Source organism: Procambarus clarkii, chromosome 69 (genome assembly GCF_040958095.1).
Source record: "Procambarus clarkii isolate CNS0578487 chromosome 69, FALCON_Pclarkii_2.0, whole genome shotgun sequence".
Classification (NCBI taxonomy): Eukaryota; Metazoa; Arthropoda; class Malacostraca; order Decapoda; family Cambaridae; genus Procambarus; species Procambarus clarkii.
The window spans coordinates 23,707,618-23,728,603 of record NC_091218.1 but is presented as its reverse complement, the minus strand read 5'-3'; the positions used below and the strand labels follow the sequence as shown (position 1 = coordinate 23,728,603).

General features: G+C 39.4%; 1 protein-coding gene across 3 annotated transcripts in view; it reads right to left on the bottom strand.

Annotated features, from left to right (window-relative positions):
* gry (trafficking protein particle complex subunit 11 gry) overlaps positions 1–20,986 on the bottom strand; it is a 56,545-nt gene that overhangs the window by 34,452 nt on the left and 1,107 nt on the right. For all 3 annotated transcript variants that reach the window (XM_045765159.2, XM_069311251.1, XM_069311252.1), the window contains exons 2-11: positions 20,125–20,236; positions 18,685–18,815; positions 16,457–16,626; positions 13,708–13,893; positions 12,553–12,726; positions 9,119–9,349; positions 7,427–7,568; positions 5,877–6,008; positions 5,157–5,329; positions 2,418–2,625 (exon numbers count right to left, since the gene is read on the bottom strand). In XM_045765159.2, coding sequence (XP_045621115.2) covers positions 2,418–2,625; positions 5,157–5,329; positions 5,877–6,008; positions 7,427–7,568; positions 9,119–9,349; positions 12,553–12,726; positions 13,708–13,893; positions 16,457–16,626; positions 18,685–18,815; positions 20,125–20,236 — 1,659 coding nt within the window. The remainder of the gene's footprint in view (positions 1–2,417; positions 2,626–5,156; positions 5,330–5,876; positions 6,009–7,426; positions 7,569–9,118; positions 9,350–12,552; positions 12,727–13,707; positions 13,894–16,456; positions 16,627–18,684; positions 18,816–20,124; positions 20,237–20,986) is intronic.

Sequence of the window (20,986 nt, the reverse complement as noted above, 5' to 3'; positions counted from 1 at the left end):
CAGACCTGTGAGCCAGGTGAGCCCTATGCAAGTTAATTATGAAATCAAGTCTAAGTTACCTGTTCTCCAAGAAACTAGATCATACCAGGAAAGAAGTTCATAGGCTAAATGACCTTCGCCCTAATTTTGCCACCTACTCTACACCGGTGATAAATATGACTATAGTAAAGAAAATGAAAACCTTAAGAAAGATTTATTTGTATGTGGCATGAGAGCTTAAGGTGAAAAAATTAGATTAAGAGATCAGATGAAGATCAGACTATCAGATAAAGTATAATATGTCAACAGTGGATCTCCTTTACTTTTCTTCCCTAATGATATTCGTGGAAAACAAGTAGAGGAGCACACATGACATTGAATAATAATTTTCTTCATTATGTATAATGCCCTGGAAGATGATGCTGTAATGTAAAATGTCAATTATCTAGAATTACATGAACTACCAGTTCCTGTAAACCAAAACAATCCCAAAATACAGTATGCTAAACCCACAGTTTACACGAGAAATGCCTTGCTGGAAAACCATCATGCTTATGCAGTGCAAATTTGCACAAGTCAAATTAAAGTTAAAAAGTGCAATTCCACTCAAACATTAACTCATACTAGATCCTATTTGTTGCAATAAGAGATCCATTGCAAACATTTTGCCATTTTGTCAACAATAATTCACATTTTTTTGTTTTTAGAATTTTATTAGCTCCAATTATTTTTTTGTATTATTTAACTGGTAGGACAGGTTTTTGTGCATTTTGGATACAAAATGACGTCAAAATAATATTTATTAAATATTTTTTGAGTTTCTATATAAATATTTTGGCACTGAATTTGCAGTATAATGTTGCTCAACCAGGCAATGCCACTATACAGAATTTTTGTTTTCTGCCACTATAACAGAGTTCACTTCACAATGTTGAACCCCACCAGGAAATCTATAAAATCAGACGCTACCTTTTCAGCTTTCAGTTTTTTAGACAGAATAGGGCTACATGGCCATACTGTTGACAATGAGAGCATCTGCATGGTTTGGCAATACTGTACAGCCTGTGTATGGATTTACTGAAAAGCTATACCATGAATTTGGTGTATCTATGAATCTGGACAAGTTGAGGCAGTCAGAGGTAATGAAGTCTGGGTGTCTGGGTAGATTTTCTATTAATAATCTTCACAAGAGTTATTCTTAATAATCTGCTGGCTCACTAGTTCTTTCTGTATTGTCTCCTGTGAGTTCTGCAGCAGTGTACAGGAGAAACCCCCCCACCACCTCTGGTTGAATAAACCATGTTTCTTATTCAAAATTGCAGCTCCTGTTATATGCAAAAATGTGAATTTTGATGCAAAGTTAAGCGAGGCTTCAATCAAGAGGCTGTCTTCTGTCTGAAGTCATTTTGGTTCTCCCCGCAAAGGCTGCAATAAATGCACAATGTATGTCAGTCCTCCTAGACTGATCTTTCATCCATCTAAGTCATAACAATGGAAGATATACTAGAGAGCACCCAAAAGCGATAACTCGGAAAGGAAGGTGAATTACAAACCCATCAAAGAACAAAATGGCATAACCACTCTTATCCATGACCTTAGATTATTATCCATTACAGTACACACTTTAAGTAATTGCCCATTATTAATGCCATTCCTTAAGTTACAGAATGGAACTGTGTACCACCAACAGCTAGCCCAGAGCAATATTCCTCCATAAATCATTGTAAACATCAAAATCCTCATGCCGAGGTTTAAATTATTTTAGTCAATCTTTCTACCACTGCTCTTCATATTATTCAAACTTTATTATCTGTTTCTGTTGCTTTATATTTTTGCCAGAAATGGCTGGAGTACCAGTGCCATACCATTCTGCCACTTGCTGCCTCCCCAGCCCAAGATAAAGTTTTTTAAATAACTCTGCTTTCTTGTCAATGGCAAGGAAGTTCCCCATATCCTTGCCTGATGTACATGCATTACATTTACTGGACAACATAACTTCAACTTGCAATTAATGGAATATCAAAGAAAAAGCTGGTGAAAATGCTTGAGTAATGATCAGTAACAATGGGAGTAATAATGGGAGCCGGTCGGCCGAGCGGACAGCATGCTGGACTTGTGATCCTGTGGTCCAGAGTTCAAACCCGGGCGCCGGCGAGAAACAATGGGCAGAGTTTCTTTCACCCTATGCCCCTGTTACCTAGCAGTAAAATAGGTACCTGGGTGTTAGTCAGCTGTCACGGGCTGCTTCCTGGGGGCGGAGGCCTGGTCGAGGACCGGGCCGCGGGGACACTAAAGCCCCAAAATCATCTCAAGATAACCTCAAGATAAGATAAGATGATAGTTCAGACCTCTTTAACACAAATTTAAGAAAAGCTAACCTAAGAATGAACTGAGCTTATGAAAAAATTTTGCCAAGAGATCAGTCATTTTTAACTTACCCTCAACAGTTTAATTAAGTTTTCATGCACCCTTCTCTTATCCTCAGGTGATGCCAACAACCTTGTGCCCATAAACTCCAGGGCTAGGCCAAAGTACTCTGTGATGGAAGCAGTATTGTATGCACACTGAAGGGCCAAAGCCGAGGCTGATGACAGAAGACTCCACCACTTTTCACTACGATAGTCCCACATCACATGATTCAGCAACCTGTAGAAAGCATATAAAATTTAATGTAGTGATATCTACAATGGCATATAGATATATAAGCCTAAAAAAAATCACTTTATTTTTACTTTAGTATATCATCTTACATTGTCTCTGAGGATAATATAAGGTGCCAAATTCCCAAAATGTGTCAAAAGTCCAAGTATCCTCCAGTTCTGCTTCACATTCAAGATGCTATAGCAAACCAAATTAAATGCTAATATCCTAGCACTGCAAATGCAATATTTAAAGTCTGAATGCAAAGTTTAAGTTGTTAACCTTTAAATTTTTTCAAGTTTATTTTGAGCAATACACCTTTGATGATTCCTAGGCAAATTCACTGAAGATTTCACTAGCCAGAATAATGGTAGAGAGGAGACACTAAAGAATAGCTGCCAGTACCCTCTGGGGCAGAAAATTGTCCACAAACCATCATGCAACAGTACTTGGGACTGGATGCAGGGAATGAACCAAACCCAAGCAGAGCACTGAGAAAGCCAGATGGCCAGACCAATGTCCCCAAGGTTTAAAATTCTGTTAACCCAGAAACAGAGAGGCATGATGGAGAAAATTTTGGAGCACCAGTACATTGCCAACCACTATGGTAGCAATGAACTGAACTAAAAACAAAAACAAACTAGCAACATACTCAAAAGAGCAAGAGGACAGAAAAGCCTCACACCCAAAATTGGAGAACTGGAACTAGAGCATCTCCTTTCTCTAGGAAGAGGCAACACTAGCTTCTTTGCCCTGTTAAGGATCAGAAACCACTCTTGCCCTAGGGCTGAGAGCAACAGCTGTACGAGAAATTGCAGACTCCCTCCGAAGGGACTACACTTTCATGTTAAGGTGGAATGAGTGGAAGAAGTCGACAGAAGACAGGTGCAGCTATCGAGCCCTGCCACAGGGAAGAAACCAACCCCCAGCTACTGCCTCAGGTCAAAGGTAGCATAAGATTAACCACAAACTTCCTCTTGGTGAGAAAAAGGTATCTCTCCCCCATCTAAAAGAGGGGTCAGAATGGTCTTTGAGAAAGCTGGATCCAACATAAACCCCTCAGGGACACACAAGGAACAGAGCCCCCAGCCCTCTCCAACTCATCACTACAAAGAACTTATGCAAGACAAGAACACCTGACCTTTCAATTACCTTTCAAAAGATTAAAAGGATTAATGTCAACCATGGCCCAGTCTCTGACCAGGACTCCTGGTTGGTGATATGGTCAACCAAGCTGTTCAATGTTGCTGCTTACAGCCTGGTTGATCAGGTACTTTCTACAGTGTAGTATATTCCATAACAAGCAGAGGAAATTGGAAACCAAGGGCTTACTGGAAGAAACATCAGCAGCCAAAGTACCAAAAACATGGTACAAAAAGGAACTGCAAATGTAGCAGTAACCTCAAGAAGAGAAACTAAAAGCTGAAGCAGGAATATTTCTGGAATAAGGAAAGTAACTATAGGAAGCCAGATGGTTGAGGTAGGCAAAGTAATTATCAGGAGAAAGCACTATGCCATTATGACTATACAGCACTAGGAAGAGCCAAGAACAACAATTTTGGATAGAATGGATAGATGGAATGGTGCCCAACCATTTGGATGGTTGGGGATTGAATGCTGACCTGCAAGAAGCGAGACCATTGGTCTACCATCCAGTGCAATTGGTTGGGTAGCCCAATGGTTGAACCATTACTGAAAAATCAACTGAACTGGAGGAGATAAGCCAACTTTGAGTCATCAGTAAGTTTTAAATCGATCTCATACAAAAGGTTTGTCCGAACACAAAAAATTACAAACTGTACTGATATAGAATATGATACAGCTTCCTCAAGTATGAGCCCTCTGCATAGTGAAAAACAAAGTATAAAAGGATAAAAATAAGACACTTAACTATCTGTTTCTAGCATGCCCAACCATCAAGAGGGGCTAGTGTTGCCATGGGTACTGCCAACTGATAGCAATTGGGGATAGCAGCCAGGTGAACATCAAGCAATTTGGAGAGTACTACTACTCTGCAGTCCCTGTGATACTAAGAAGAGATTAGAAAAGCTTTGAATGCTTAGGAGTGAACTTTCTATATCTGCCCTGGGCTGAACCGAGCTTCCCCATCCCAAAACTCGGTACCTACCTAGTATCAAAATGATCTGATGGAAAAGGTTTGAAAGGTGGTTTGGGATCTTAATTTCCCTGACTGTTGATGACCTTATGAAAGGAAAGGAAAGGATCATTCAGAGCGATCCTTTCAGAGATCGATTCAGAGACAGCTTGGAAAAAATCCTCTAATAATGCACAGTGTGACCTAAAGTCAAACATCCCAGGTCAAAGGTAAACAGGCCTGAAACATTAAAACTAAAGCATAACCATACCATCTGTTACTCAAAATACAATATTATCACATTTAAATAAACTTCTACACTAAACTTTAACACCTTTCCGAGTGCCATGAAGGTTAGGCAATTAAGAATGATGACATGGCAAATCATTTTCAATATTATTGATCATTACAGTGGTGTTATTTAATGTGATGTCAAACTTACGTGAGAGCTTTGGATGAATCATTGGCTTGGTGATATTCTTCTGCCATTTGAACCATAAGATGTCGCTTGATACGTGGACATCGATATTTCTTAAACTGACTAATTGCAGAAGAAAATAATGGAATGATGGTATTGGAATGGTTTACTTCTTTAACTTCATGGTACTGTACTTCCTAAGGTAAGAAACAATAGTGATGTTATACAACATATAAACTTATCCTATTTATACAAATTAAAACAAATTCTTAAATACATGAGGAGAAAATGCAACAAGCATCACAAAAATACAAACCATACAAGATAGTAATGAATGACTAGTCTCAATGCATGTGTATGTTCTCATAAACAAGTAAACTAGGCAAGGAAAGAAAATGAAAATATCCTGTAAAGCAACAAATTTATCTACAAGAAAATGTTACCAAACTTAACTATTTTCATTTCACAACACAGTGATGAAAACTAAAATATATTAAACATTTAGCCTAATTAAAAAATAAATAGCACAACTCTCAGAGCGCCTTAGAGGCGCCCACCGCAGTACAGTGGTTAAACAATGCCAATGACATTTTTTTATTGTTGAAAAATCTTTGCATTATTGCATCTTTCTTCACTAGAGTGGTTGCTCTTTAGTAGATGATCAATCATAGGCCTAAGACTTGTGTGCTGCCATCTCTTTACTGGTAATTCTTCTAAAAAACAGATAAACATGCAAAAGCTAACCTTTATTCCCTCTGTTTCTCTCTGTTGTTCTGGAGGTTCAAGGGAATGTTTGCCTGGCCGCCAAGGACGCTGCCCATAGAACTCCAACTTGCTCCATCCCTCCAGTAAGTCCGACACCGGAGCCGACAATTCCTGAATGACAAAATAACACAGTACTTCAAGTAAACTGGATAGGATCACAAACAGTCACGACAGGTCAATATTCTGCACTGTTGCCAAAGAGAACCTTTTACATATATATTTCACATAGTTTATCACAAGACCTTTATAGTGATTTCCAACAATTTGTTGCTTCATGGAAGCATGTCAATCCTATGTGACCAAATCTCTGTGACCAAATTTCAGGAACATTGGTTTAGTAAGATGGTTAACAAGATAAAAAGATAATTTTGTTAGGGTGATAGAACTAATTAATGGTTAATAAATATCAAGGTGAAAGGGTCAACACTCCATTCAAACAGTTTTATAATTATTACATGTCACTAACTTCTGCTACTGAAAATACAGGTATGTAGTATAACTTTTAGAAACGTTTTATATTAAAATGAATAAGAATAAATTTATTCATTACAATGGTACCTCCACTTACGAATTTAATCTGTTCCCAGACACGGATCGTAAGTCGAAAATTTGTAACTCAAAACAAATTTTCCCATAAGAAATAATGTAAATTGAATTAATCTGTTCCACACACCCCAAAAATATTAACTTAAAAATACATTTTATACCGAATAACAATCTTTTTGTACTAGCTACAATACAGTATGTATATCTTCCTTTATTGAGGAGTCTTATTGGTTTATGGAAGACAGTGAGGGGGGGGGGAAGGAGGAGGAGGAGAAGAGGTGTTATTGTTTGGAAGGGACGTCCCCTTTCATTATAACATCAGGCAGTGATGACTTCTCTGGGGTACTCTCTCTCCTATGTTTTGAAGGCATACCACTAGAAGTTGGTTGTGGCTCACTGCTTGCTTGTCTTACTAAGAATCTGTCTAAAGGCTTGTTTTTCCCTACATTTTAACACTTGTCTCTAGTGAGACATCACATTGCCATTTAAAAGGTCAATGCCTGCTACAGCTTTATCTGGGCGAGTTTTTTCAACAAAACTTTGCAGTTCTTCCCATACTTCACATATTTTCTTAATGAGGAAGAGGCATCCTCTACTTCATATACTTCACATATTTTCTTAGGTTGAACCTTACCACTGACTTTCTTGAGATCCATAGCATGATATATAATAATTACTTTTATGTACAAAAAACAAAAAACCACAAAAACAATGAAATTCTTCACAAGCGCGAGCATCACTAAGCGGGCGGCTCTGGTAAACTGGGGCGGGGTTGCCCATGCCACCAGGAACCACACGCTCGGCTGACCCATACATGTATCAACAATGTCGCTAGTCGAGGCACAGGTCGTGAGTCACATTTTTCGACAAAATTGGAGTCTTAACTTGAAAAATTCGTAAGTAGGGTCAGTCATAAGTTGAGGTGCCACTGTATTAGTATTAATATTATTATTTATATGTGATCCATTACATTGTCAAGTTACCTTACAGACTTGTAATGCTGTCTTTCTCCTCAAAACAGCATATTGAGCTGCTTGCTGATAGTAGAAACCTGGGTGTTGTGTCTGGACTGCAGGAAGACCTCCTCTAACAGCTTCCTCAAACACATCTCCAAAGAGCTGGTATCTGAATTAATAATTACAATTTTTGGTCAATCTTTGCACCTGGAGTACAGAATGCTCTGCTTGCTTTTATGGTGGGCACACTACTCTCCAACAATACCTCCCAATTTGATATTTCCTACGTTTCCTTTAAGGTCCCTTAGATTAATGGTTTTTGTTCTTTAATAAAACTGCCAACACATGTACTGTACACATCCAGAACTTTCTTATCATATTTTCCTTTGTCTTACTCTCACTTTTAACTGAAGCCTAAGCAAACAATATTAATGTCCTGTCACACAACCTTAAACTCTTAATAACAAATACAATTACTTCTTGAACTAACAAGATTTGCTAGGAGCCGAAAAACAAAAAAATAATAAAATCAACCAAACTTTGGAAATAATGAGAGGAGCCTTTGACTTTAAAAGAAAGTGGTTATTCAGGTGTACCTCTTGTGACTCCAACTGAACTACTGAATCCAAACAGAGAGACCTGCGTGTCAAAAGGACATACAGTAACTGCTTTGTAAAGTGTTCAGTGCATAACACAAATTCTCTAAGAACTAATGCAACTCCCATACAAAGAAAAGTCAAGGAAGGGAAGAAAACTATCAGGAGAAAGTGCCGTCCATTAGACTATATAATGGCTTATCCCAATACCTTGGAAGGGATCAGGATAAGGATTTGGGATGGGAAGGAGGTTAAGGAAAGAACCCAATCTAAGGACCAAGTAGGCTCTAGAAGAATGGGAGCCATACAGAGCTGGATAAAGGCACTAAACAACTTGGAGAAAAGTGAGAGAAGAACATTAACAACAATTAGCAAGAGAGGCTCTGCCAAGGGCTGAATGGTAGGAAGCAATAGTACTGGGCACAAGACAACTCCACAAAAAGAACAGAACATTACCATATAAATTGAGGACAATTGGGAAAAAGGAACAGATTGAACGACTGCCAAGCCACCTCATACTGGTGACAGCAAGAAGGATGCAAATGGGACACTTAAAGGCTCCACTACCTGGTCCCTATGAAGGTGGTGGTACAAACTGTCGAGAAAAAAAATCCAGATGCAAATATTAGTCGATAGTCTAACCATTCAGGCAAGTCTGGCATCCAATCAGCTGGGAAACCGAAGTGCTGGAAATGGAAAAGGACAAGGACAACCAGCAGGAAGGGCCAGAAACCAGTGCTGAACCAGCCAAATTTAAGCTCAGGAAACGACTGAGGGACACCTCATTAGAAAAATAGATTAGATGTTATACTGCATTAAAGAAAGAAATTATTTACTTTAATGGATAGATTTCCTGATGACATACAAGATACAAAACAAGCCAGAAGACAATATTTAGAGCTGGATGAGGGGCTCTCTTATGGCCAGCCCCTTTGCAGAGAAGCTTGCAAGGGGCTGGTCATAACCCGAGAGAACCGAGAGAAAGCAATTTAAGAGCAATTCAAGGTATAATTCAAGAATTAAAACATTCAAACAAACCAATTAATTTGTAATAACACTGTTTATAGCAAGAATTTAAAGCATTAAAATCAATGAAGTACAGTAATTAAATTTTAATACTTACTGCTTTGAGAGCCATGCATAATGCTCAAATATTAATTCCTTGGGTCCTGTTCTTTGACGAAACAGATCAATGTGGCGTCTGAATTGGGCAATTGCATCTCTGGGAAGATTAAGGGTGAAATCCAGTCGACAGATTTTGTAATTAACAACTGCTGCAACGATGCGTATTTCGTGCAAGTTGGTGTCTGTTGAACGCAGGTCCAGAAGTAGGTGGTAACACTGTGCATAGTGCCTGAGAAACAATATGAAGCTTGTATTGCAGCTGCAGGATCTCTTACCTATGGCCTCATTATTCTCAATACTAAACTTAAATTCTACTATTCTGTCTACTGCATCACTTCCTTTTCCACAAACAAATGATGCTGTACAGCATCTCTGTCATTCATATACATATAAGGACTCAAAGAAAATACGTATAAAGTTTTTAAGAGTGCTAAATTATTATTATTCATACCATTATTTATGGTGTGAAATATTATTCACACCATAAATAAGGTGTAGACCCCATTCATTCCCACAACCTCTTACTAACAAGAGCTTCCACTACATACACCAAACAAATCCTGTCACCTTCCATTAACTCATTCACACACACACAAAAAAAAAACAGTGTGGGATGTAATGAAACACCATTTTCTGGGGGAGAGTCCCGGAGGATCCCCGGAGCTATCCATGGTTGATACGGATACCCTAACTATTTTGCATCAGTTGATGTGGGTGGAGTTCTAGCCTACCGGGGACTACGAGCCAGAACCTGCCCCCCCCCCCCCTCACAGAAGCACGGGGAGCAATGGCCCATAGAAATGCATATGTGATTTGGAGCATTTTATATTTGCCATCGACCCAGACAGGCACCCAGAAAGGTAAGCGCCACAAAACAAACCCCTATTCTGGTTAGCAATGAAAACAGGGTTGTTGATTTGTGGAACCAATTACCGCGTAACGTGCTTGAGGTGGGGTCCCTTGATTGCTTCAAATATGGGTTGCACATGTATATGAGTGGGACTGGGTGGTTATAAGTAGGAGCTGCCTCATATAGGCCAATAGGCCTTCTGCAGTCACTTTTATTCTTATATACTCTTACAACAAATACACTCCAGGTCTTTTTAAATGAGGAACTTAGCTTGTTGACAATATACTGACCATGGTTAATCCCATGCTCATCTATTCTTATTTTCTTCTGTTTACAAAGGAACATTTATAAGTCAACAAATGAGTTATGAGAATACATATAATGCAGAAATACTGAGGACAGACAAGACTCAGTCAAGAGCTGCAGGAGAGCACATATTGCCTAAATAAAGAGGACACAAGAGTATTAATTCTTAAGCCGAAATAAACAGCAGGGTATTTATATTTATAAACCAGAAATGTTCCAATAATATATACGACTGTCGAATAATCCATCACAGTATTCCACAAATATTTGTAAATTCTTAATACTGCACATTAATATATCTACTGACCACTACTCATCTAATCATAAATCTGAAGTGTCTGGACATTTTTATGGCTAGATAGAGCTTGCACGAAAGCTTGCGACTTGTCACTGATGAAGGGGTCTAGGGCAACGGAGTCAAACCTCTTAATACCAAAGTACCTCATTTTTACTTGTGATACCATAACATGCAGCTATACTAGACAAACACAGACAAGTCATCCAGGAACACTGCCCAATTACAATGCACCAGATTAACTCAGACACCTATAAAACTTAGCTGTGTATAGACTCACATATACTGTGCATTTACTGTAGTTTTGAATAAACTACTGTTTATGAAGACCTCCATCTTTTCCTAAAATACTAAATGTGGATTCATTCATGTGTGTAACCCTTGTACCTACAACTGTCCTTACTGTTTGTGTTCTCTGTGTAAATGTTATGAATAAAATTATTATTATGATGCTAAGAGCTCAAATTTTATGCTGAACCTGCTATCAATCTAATCCCTCCTCAAGGTCGATTCGTGAAACAATACCTACAAACAGTCAACAGGTATTGACCATTGTAATTTTCTGACAAATTTACCCTAGGATTTAAATTAATCATGAAGAGGCACAAAGTTTCATGCCCAAAGCAGCTTTGCTCAGCAATGAGCTTTGAAAACATTTGTGGACATGTTCCAACCTAAATAATTTCCGTACCGAGATCACAAAAGTAGCCTGCAAGTGCAGCTGAAGATGTGCAGCATATGTACCATTTACAACTGTTACATACAGAGTATCAAAATTAAAGTACAGGTTTGACAATCTTTATTGCCCCCTCCCCTCTAAGAGATCCAGTGTGTTAAAATACATTACTGAACATGGTAGTTTAACAATCTACCACAGGGGTCTACAAAGAATAATAACTTAAAACTTCCCTTGCATCATTATTTACAATAGATGAGTAAAATATTTGTTGTAATATGACTTTATCAAATAGTCAAACTGAGATACACCTACATTCACACACATCGCGAGTCACATTCTAGGATGTGTTTAACTGTCATGAATTTTTTTACATTCTTCTATAATCGCTTTCAGTTTTAAAGTGTCAAAAGTGAGACCCGGAAGAATACTTTGTTCATTTCGTAGAAAGAGCCCACAGTTTCTGCAAAAATAATTTTTTAAATTAATGTAACAAATATTTTTTCAATGCGAATAAACTTTTATTACACCCTGTGTGTTGTGCTGCAAATTGCCAAGCAATTTATAGATATTACTCCCAGAATGGGAATAACAAAAGGGATATCACTAATTTACATTCTTCAAGTATACATTATCAAGTATATCAACACAAAATTAAACAAAATGGTTTGTTTGTGGAACAGATTACCAGGTAACAATACACATGGGCTCACCAAATTGTTTCAAGCAGAGGTTAGACCAACGTTTTTCAACTTTTGTACCTTGAAATAATTCCAGGTCGTACTTTAGACAAACAAGTAGATTTTATTGTCAAATGAAAAGAAACGATTTCTGTCTTTGCTCTTGATATCGGTTAAATGAGAAAAATTAAACTCAACAATGACTCAAAACATATTTGCACGTGATTAGAATTAGCTATTTATTAGTAGTTCTTGCAAAACCCTTCATTACCTTGGTATGCAGGTGCACAGTGATTGAAAAACACTGGATAAGACACACACACAAATGAGTTTAGGTGCATATAAATAGGAACTACCATAGATGGGGCTATAGGCCTTATTAATTTACAGTACAGTACTTACTTTTTATTTATACTGTACATTTATACACACAAAAGTACAATGGATTGTGAAAGTACATACATTGGTGATTAAGTGGTACATTCTTGCATAAAGCATGATTGCTTCACGCTTCAGGCAATTTGATTGACATCTAATGAAACATTTCTAAAGAAATCTGGTGTAGAGAAAAATCCAAATGAATGATTAGTAAATTTTTTAAATAAAAATACAAAATTTATCTTACTTGATAGCCGTTTGTGGATCATTTCGCAGCTCGTTCAGGAAACCAAGTTTAAACTGGTGGCGCACAAACAGAAGTGTGTGATTAGTTTTGTTGAGAAAATCACGATGAGCTCTTACACCTTTTGCCTCGCCAAGATAAAATGTCCAGGCTATCTCACTCAAGGCATTTTCCAATCTGAAACAAAGACGATTGAATACTTAAAGTAAAGACAGATATACGGTATTTTAAATTTTGAATTTATGACAAAGTAATGAGCACTATCATGGGGCATTAAAAGTTGATTAAAATAAATCGATTACTGAATGTAATGAAAGGCCACTTAAGGGCAACCTTTGTAGCTCCCAAAAGTGTTAGGTTCTGGTACCACTAAATCAACGTAGAGGAGAGCGGAGCACCGAGATCAGAGGTCAACCCAAAGCTCAGAAAATCCGCCCAGAATTCAGAAAAATATAAGGCATCAGTTTGGGGACACGTAATAAAAATGTTCAAGTTCCTCTAAAGAATCTGGCATTTGTAGTTGATTGTAGGATTACCTATTTGATGAGAAAAATAATATTGGATCAATGGTGTCTTCTGTAATTTCTAGTGGATGGAAAGAGTCACAGACTCTTAATTTTATGAGTACAAGATTGCAATTTATAATGTCCAGTGTCAGTAATGCAAAAAGGTATTCTTCCACTAGGAAGAGAGGCAGGGGATACAGGGAACAGGATATATAACAACTATCCAACAACATTTCCCAACTCTCAGCAATATACTGATCATATCATAATATGATAATATCATAATTAAACGGCCTACATCAATTAATGTACAAGGAGTTTTCTGAGGTCAAAGCACCATATCAACCAACATTTAACAACCCATAGGAATTCGGTTTTATTCACAAATTCCTACAATTACCAAGATACCATAAACTGTTACCTTCAATTTACAGTTATCAGCAGCTGCATTGCATCCTGAGGAAGGTCAGTCTTTGGCTAGAAGGATCTTAATAGGCCTAACAGGCTTCCTATCCTCAATAATGGGAAGCAACAGAAAAAGTAAAAATGCAGAACTACTATAAATTTTACAACAGAGCAAATTACAATACACAAATAGAATATTTAAACACACAAAAATGTTCCATATGTACAAACCAAATTTGAGTCTTACCTTACAGTATATCCTAAAAGATGAGCATCAGAATGAGGCAATACAAATAGATGTTTAGCAGGTAGATCACAGGCAGTGCACAGAGTTGCAGCCTTCTCGGCTGCTCCTGTGTCCTCGCCTGGCACACTGATCCCACTCTGGATAAGAACTAGAGCTACACGGCTGTTGCGACCCCCCATAACAGTCCTGCGGACATGAAAAAAGCATTATTAAATAATATTTAACTTCATATAAAACCAGCATCGAGAGTAATGAAACACTATTTTCTGGGCGAGCCCCGGATGCTCCCTGGAGCAATCGGACTGATATTAGCTATATTAGTCTGGGGCTTCAGACAATGTTGTTCTGCATACTGGGGACCATGAGGCAGAACCTGGCCCCCTCAGAGAGGCACAAGGTGCAATAGCCTAATATTTTTTCTCCCCCTGTATTTGGGAGTATTCCACGTCTGCTATTGACCAGGGTTAGGCACCCAGAAAGATAGGCATCCCAAAACAAAACCCCACTTGGTAGTAAATTGCAAACCCAAGACCGAACAGAGAAACAGAACTCCCCTAAAAGAAAACAAGGAAACAAGCAAACCACTGCTGCCCCTCTTGTCTGCGCAACTCTTTCTCCCCCCCCTCCCAGGAGGCAGAGGGTGGAGCCTCGGACCCCCGCATCTACTTCAGTTCGGAGACTGAGCATCAAAAATGAAACTGCCGACCAGAGGGAGCCTCTGGGGCTCACCCAGAAAATGGCATTTCATTACATTCAACGCGGGTTTTCTGTGGGGAGCCCCTTCAGCTCCCTGGAACTACATAACTAAAGATAAGTAAAAGAGGGACCTAACCAGGAGGCGGCCACACCGCGTGCCTCAACTCAAAAACGAAACAATTGGCTGTAACCGGTGGCCGAAGGCCACACAACAACAACTTGCACCCGGCACATTCCCCAAATAATGGGCAGTCAGGACACTGTTCGACCTCCCAAACCCCCACGCCTGAATGTCAGCCCAGGACATGTTTCCAAACACAGCGGCGAAAGCAGCAAAATTCCGATCATCATGGGCATGAGGGTAGACTGCAAGATTGCTAGACTTAATAACCCTGCGGGACAACCTGAGAGACCCGAGCCCTGGAACAGGGAATGAGGGAAATCTTATCAACCCAAAGCACGTCCACAGCCAGAGAAGCCGAGGCGTGCAGGTAACAGCGAAGAGCCGCAACCGGACACATGGTGTACCCCCGGCCTAACTAACCAAGCATCAATAACCCAAGGAACTCTCTTGAAGCCTGCTGCCTCATTCTTCGCCAGAAAAGGAGACAACTGCAACCGAACAAACCGTCCACTAGGACCGAAGAGCAGAAACCACCCAGTCCAAAGACCAGGACAGCTCAGGCGGCGCATGAGCAGGCCAGAGGTGAAACAAAGCACGAGAAAGCTTATGGAACGGGGTGAAAGTGACATCAACCCCAAATGCAAGCAGGAGTGGCTCTGCCAGCGCCTCATGATAAGAGGTGACAGTATTTGGCATAAGATGACGGTCCTGAAAGAGTCTAGAAAGAAAGGACAAAACAACCTGAACAGAAACAGAAGACAACCCACGAAGAAAGAGGAAATGACGAAAAGAACGTCAAGAGACTTCATACTGTCGTTACAGGTTGGGAATACCATCAACGAAGCCACCTGAGCACCATATAAATGGTGATCAGGTGTATCACCATATAAATGGTGATCAGGTGTATCACCATATAAATGGTGATACACGTGTCAAAAAGACCAGATGCGAAGAGCGGAGGAGTAGATCGAGCCAGCCAGGTGCCGGATCAGCCCAGTCTGCTGGAAGAAGCGGAGCTGCAGAAAACGCCCCTGAGTTCAGACACCGAGCAAGCAGCGACTGAAACCAAGGCTGGGCAGGCCACCAAGGGGCCACAAGGACGACTTTCCTGCGATAAGACTCCAACTGAGCCAGAACCCGAAACAACGGGTTCCTGTTGGATCCGGGGGGGATGGGGAGGGGGGGGGGGAAACGGGTAACCATCAAAATGTGTGTTATCAGTATAAAATATAAAAAATAAGTTAATATTTTTGGGGTGTGTGGAATGGATAGAAGGCACTCTGATGCAGCTTACCACAAAAGAGTTGGCAGAAAGAACCCAAATGCCCATTAGATTTGGGCCAGCACAGTGCAAATGTGGCAGACACACACTGCACACCAGCAGCAATGCAACTGGTGTCAAGACCACAGACAGCAACTGAAACCCTTAATTAAGCAGCTCAAATGAAGCACCTGCCAGTGCTAATATCTGTGAAAATCTTTGCCACCAGAAAACATGGTTCGGAATTCATTAATGTTGCCAACTGATAACAGAGGAGGCAGTTTGCTGATTGAAATTTCAGAGTTCAGAATGATTATTACCAAGTTTCAAGTTACCGTACCAAGAATAATTGGCAGAGTTTTTCCTTTAAATGTGAATTATAAGTGTGTGTGTAATGCGTGGTTTACCTCAAGGTGGGTCGAGATGTGCTCTTCATCATGAGCTTCCCACCCAGTTTAGTAGGGCAACGATACAATTTACATGCAAGTTGTATGTAGTAAGGTGTCTGCATCTACAGACTAATAATGTACTGATAAAATGGAGGAAAAAAGTTAAAAGATGTGCAATAAAATTAATCCCAGAATTTAAGAAATATGAAATATAAGGAAAGAGTGAAGATGTTTGAAATACAATATAATAATTCCTTAGTAATAATTCACACAACTTACTTCAGTGTTTGAACTCTACCAGCAAGGTCATTCTTCTTTTCGGTCCAGTTGCTGTCATTCCAGTCCAGGTCATAGAATAACACAATAAGTGCTGGAACATGGTAAAGGTATTTGGAGATCCAGTTGGACTTTAGGATGCCCTTGGGTATATACCATTCATAGGATTGTCTCTGAAAAGAAAATATGCTCTTGAAACATACACTTAATCGTAACCATACATAATCACTCTAGAATAAAATTAGTTTTCCACTGAAACTGTAAGTATTCGAGTCAACAATATTGTACTGTATGTGAAAATAAACCTTCTGATTTATTACAGTCAGGCATCTCCTAAGATAAGATATAAGCCAGAATTATGAACAGTCAAGCAGGAAGACATTCTATCAATAGCACTACAGAGAACTTTCGTATGTGTAGGGGGTTCATACTAGGTACTCTGGAATCACTGGGGATCCCACTACCAGGTGGTGGGACCATGTGCAACTAGATATATGATAGACTCCAAGTTCTTAACATTATCTCAGAGACAAAAGTTAAAACAGAGCCTGCAATTCTGAAAAAAAAAAAAATAGATCTTACCGATGAAAAACTAAGGAACAAGACAAGGGCTCAAAGCAGAGGGGCACCATCAGCAAACCAGACATAAAACCACAACATAAGTGCAACAAGATTGATGGACATGCCAGTAAGAACCAAGAGCCAACTCTTATCACCCAGAATAAGCCCACATGCCCTAACATAAGCAAATAAGAAAATGGTAAGGAAAGCAGCAAGGAAATCAGGACATTTCATCAGCAAGCCAAAACTTAAATCCCCATAGAGATGCCAGGAATCAATGGCATTAGATCCAGGCAAGGTGCCCAGAGCTTCAACAACTGGCCCACACACCAAAGGACCAGAAGTCTTTTGGCCATAAAATACCAACATGGGAATGAGGCCTGGAAGCAGGCACACGAGGCCCAAACTAAAAGAAATGGTACACTGCCTAGTCTACTAGAACTGCCTGAAAATACAGATCACTCAACCCAGTGGGCAGAGGCTATGGCACCCACCAAACAAATGGCACACAGCCAAATCTGCTGGGGACAAATTGCAAGACACAGAGGTAAAAAAAACTTGCAAAGACCAGGGCTAGGTTCACAGAAAATCTCTGAAGGCCCAATGTAAATAGCACTGGGCAAGATATGGTGGACAGAGGATCACCAGGCCCATCTTCTTGAGGTTATCTTGAGATGATTTCGGGGCTTTAATGTCCCCGCGGCCCGGTCCTCGACCAGGCCTCCACCCCCAGGAAGCAGCCTGTGACAGCTGACTAACTCCCAGGTACCTATTTACTGCTAGGTAACAGGGGCATTCAGGGTGAAAGAAACTTTGCCCATTTGTTTCTGCCTCGTGTGGGAATCGAACCCGCGCCACAGAATTACGAGTCCTGCGCGCTATCCACCAGGCTACGAGGCCACTCAGGCCATTGGCAGAGAAATCCAGCCAAATTAGATCAAAACCACAACCATGAAAGCCAAGGCACACAACCTGGGAAATTAGTTAGGCATTGCTGGCCAGAAAGCCTTCACCACATAACAAGACAGCTCTGGAACATTTGAACTTGCAGTCCAGGTATTCAACCGAGCATATGGCCTGGAACAATCAATCACACAAAACTTTCTAGGCCATAGTAGGAGTAAAATGGAATGTTAGGGTGCACGTAATGCGAGTGGCATAAAAACTCTGGAGCATAAACAAAAAATGCAATGGTCCCCTGTTTAACATCAATATTGAGCCAGTCAGAGGCTACAGGTGTTTAATGCAAACACCCTTACTCCTCTTACTTTTCTACACCAGGTAGAAGAGTAAGGGGGAGGTCAAGCTGAGTGTAACCTCAGGTGAGCTGGACTATCATCATCTGCTGACAGTCAGATGCTTCATAGCCAGGGTATTTACCCTGTACTCAGAAATGATCATTAGTCTTGTTTACTAGAGGTACGTAATTTCCCTCGAACAGTTGTTTGTTCAACTGCACCTATCCTTTCTAGTGGGTTTCCCCAGTTTTATAGTTAATTCATTTTGTTAAAGACTGTAAGCTTGTGTATATGTGTACTTTAGGCTTGTATCAAGATCTTGGAAGCCTAGTACACCAGTATTGGGGTAAAGTCAATGCAAGACAAATCATAAGCTTAGGGAACTACCTAAGGATCTCTCTTTTGGAAATACGAACTGAATCATTTATATACCTTCTGCTTCATAAGAGGCATCTGGAAGTCATTAGAGAGGAGCCGGAAGTGTAGTGGGGTCCGATCTGTCCTCCGGTTAAGTGCAAATGCTTCCCACACAGCTTTGTGTGTTGCTTTCTCTATATCCAATCCTGAAAAAAATTTAAATACAGTAAATATTACAGTAATGAAAACTGCTATTGTATATATACAGTATTCACCTTTAAACTAGACTTTTTTGGGTTCAGTCATTCATCATCATCACTAAACCATTTTCATAAGAATGGGGAGGCACTTTGTTTGAGGGAGAAATTTTTTTTTATAAAAACATGATTCTCCAATTTACTTTCCAGGGAATTTATGTTATATAATTACTAATGAATGTAAATGTAAAACCAGAGGAAAATATACTGCATCTTTTGTTCTTTTCTCAGATTACAGTAATGTATTTAAATGCCCCACAAGCTATTCTTTTATCTTCAGGATAACTGGCAAGACAAAATGAGCAAAACTAAACCACTCGGCAGCACCTTTAAACAATAAATGGAATGACCACTGGAGCAAATTCTAGCAGCGCTGGAAAGCCATACAACCACCTCATTCCCCCAAAAGTATGGGGAGTGAACTCCCCCCCCCCCCCAAAAGTCCAGCATAGGCATTGAAAACCTCACAAGAAACCATAAATGATTAAAAACCTACATAGAAACCCCTAAAAAAATGTTTACACAGTAATGAAGGCAGGCTCTGAACTAGAGAGAAGAAACTGACTCCTGTGCAGAAAACATTTTGATGAATAACCTGGACATTGAGAAACTGCTCTTGTCAAGAACAACAACAATATGAATAGAGAAAGCGGAACAAGCAACATCAAACAAGTCACTGGGAATGGAAGAAGACTGCTAATGCTGCTTCCCCACCATCCTGTAAGTGATGAGTGACACCACTCAGGATGAAGATGAGAAAGAAAACTATCAGCTGCTGGAAACGGTAATTGCATCTGAATGAGCTCTGATTCAGGTCACACATGTGTTCACGGTTTAGGAGCAGGATCCAAAGCAAGCTCAACTAATCAAGTCTCTGAAACCAAATCTCCAAGGAAAGTCAAGGGGCAAACACAAACCCTCATCACAGAACATGGGGCCAGGGTCAGAGCCTACATCAGTCTGGGACCCAAAGATCAGGATAGAGAAATAAACATTCATATTCAGCAATTCAATAAATTTAAAGTTATTAAACTGAGCTCTGAGTATTTTACTTATTAAACATTTACCTTTCAAAATTAGCATTAACCCTATCAGGAACATGTGTTAAATATAGAGTACTTGGAAATTATTAATCAAAAGAACAAAATGTGTATTTTAAATCAGAACTTGCTAAAACAATAATTGTTCACATTTTCAGAACCACGTACAAAGCCTCTACCTGCAAACCACCAGTAATCAGTTATACTACATGACTTACCCATCATTCCAATCAGTGCATGGGGTGGTGTAGCCGCTTCAGGGGGAAGACCATAAGGATCAAATTCATCCTCCATTGTATCTATCATACCTCCAGGAATGCTTATATTATGCTGAAATTAAATTTAGCATAATAAGTACAGTACACATATACAATGAAGCTTTCACAGTTGCTTGAATAGAGGAAAGTGTTAACAAAACCACTTATTCCTTCCCTGTGTTGCATTCACATTGGTACTTAAAAAGACTGCAATCGAAACAAATTTTGTTAGCACCAAAATATTTCTTACTTTTGTATCTGTTAAATCTATTCTTAACCACTGCACTGCGCCAAACAACAAATGTCTTTATGAGAGTTGTACGTTTTTTTCTTTTTTACTTAGGCTCTATTTTAATGTTTTTTAATGTTTCCATCACTCTGTGTTTTGAAATGAAAATAGTTGAGTTTGGAAACATTTTGATATTAACTTTACCTAACCATTTATAAAAACAACAAAATATGCCCTTAACAATTGCACTATGAAGTTTTTGCCAAAAACAGGTGCGCAGTGTAGGGGTTAAAACTCTATTTGTATTTTGAAGAAAACATGGCAGGTTGTTCTACCCATCCATAATTGTTTTGTTAACTCCTAAGCTGCATCCCTGGCTTTAGTGCTTGTGTTAGGCCTAAATCCATTCCATTCAATTTCATTGACTTTCTCCATTCACTTCAATTTAATCAAAAACTATTTTAAAAACAATTCTTACCTACATCCTATCTAAATTTGCCCAAATTGAATTAAATACGAGTTCTGACTTTACATGATATTTTCAAGACTACTATACTTATATTTCTTTTATTAATGCCTTTCAGTTATTGGTGT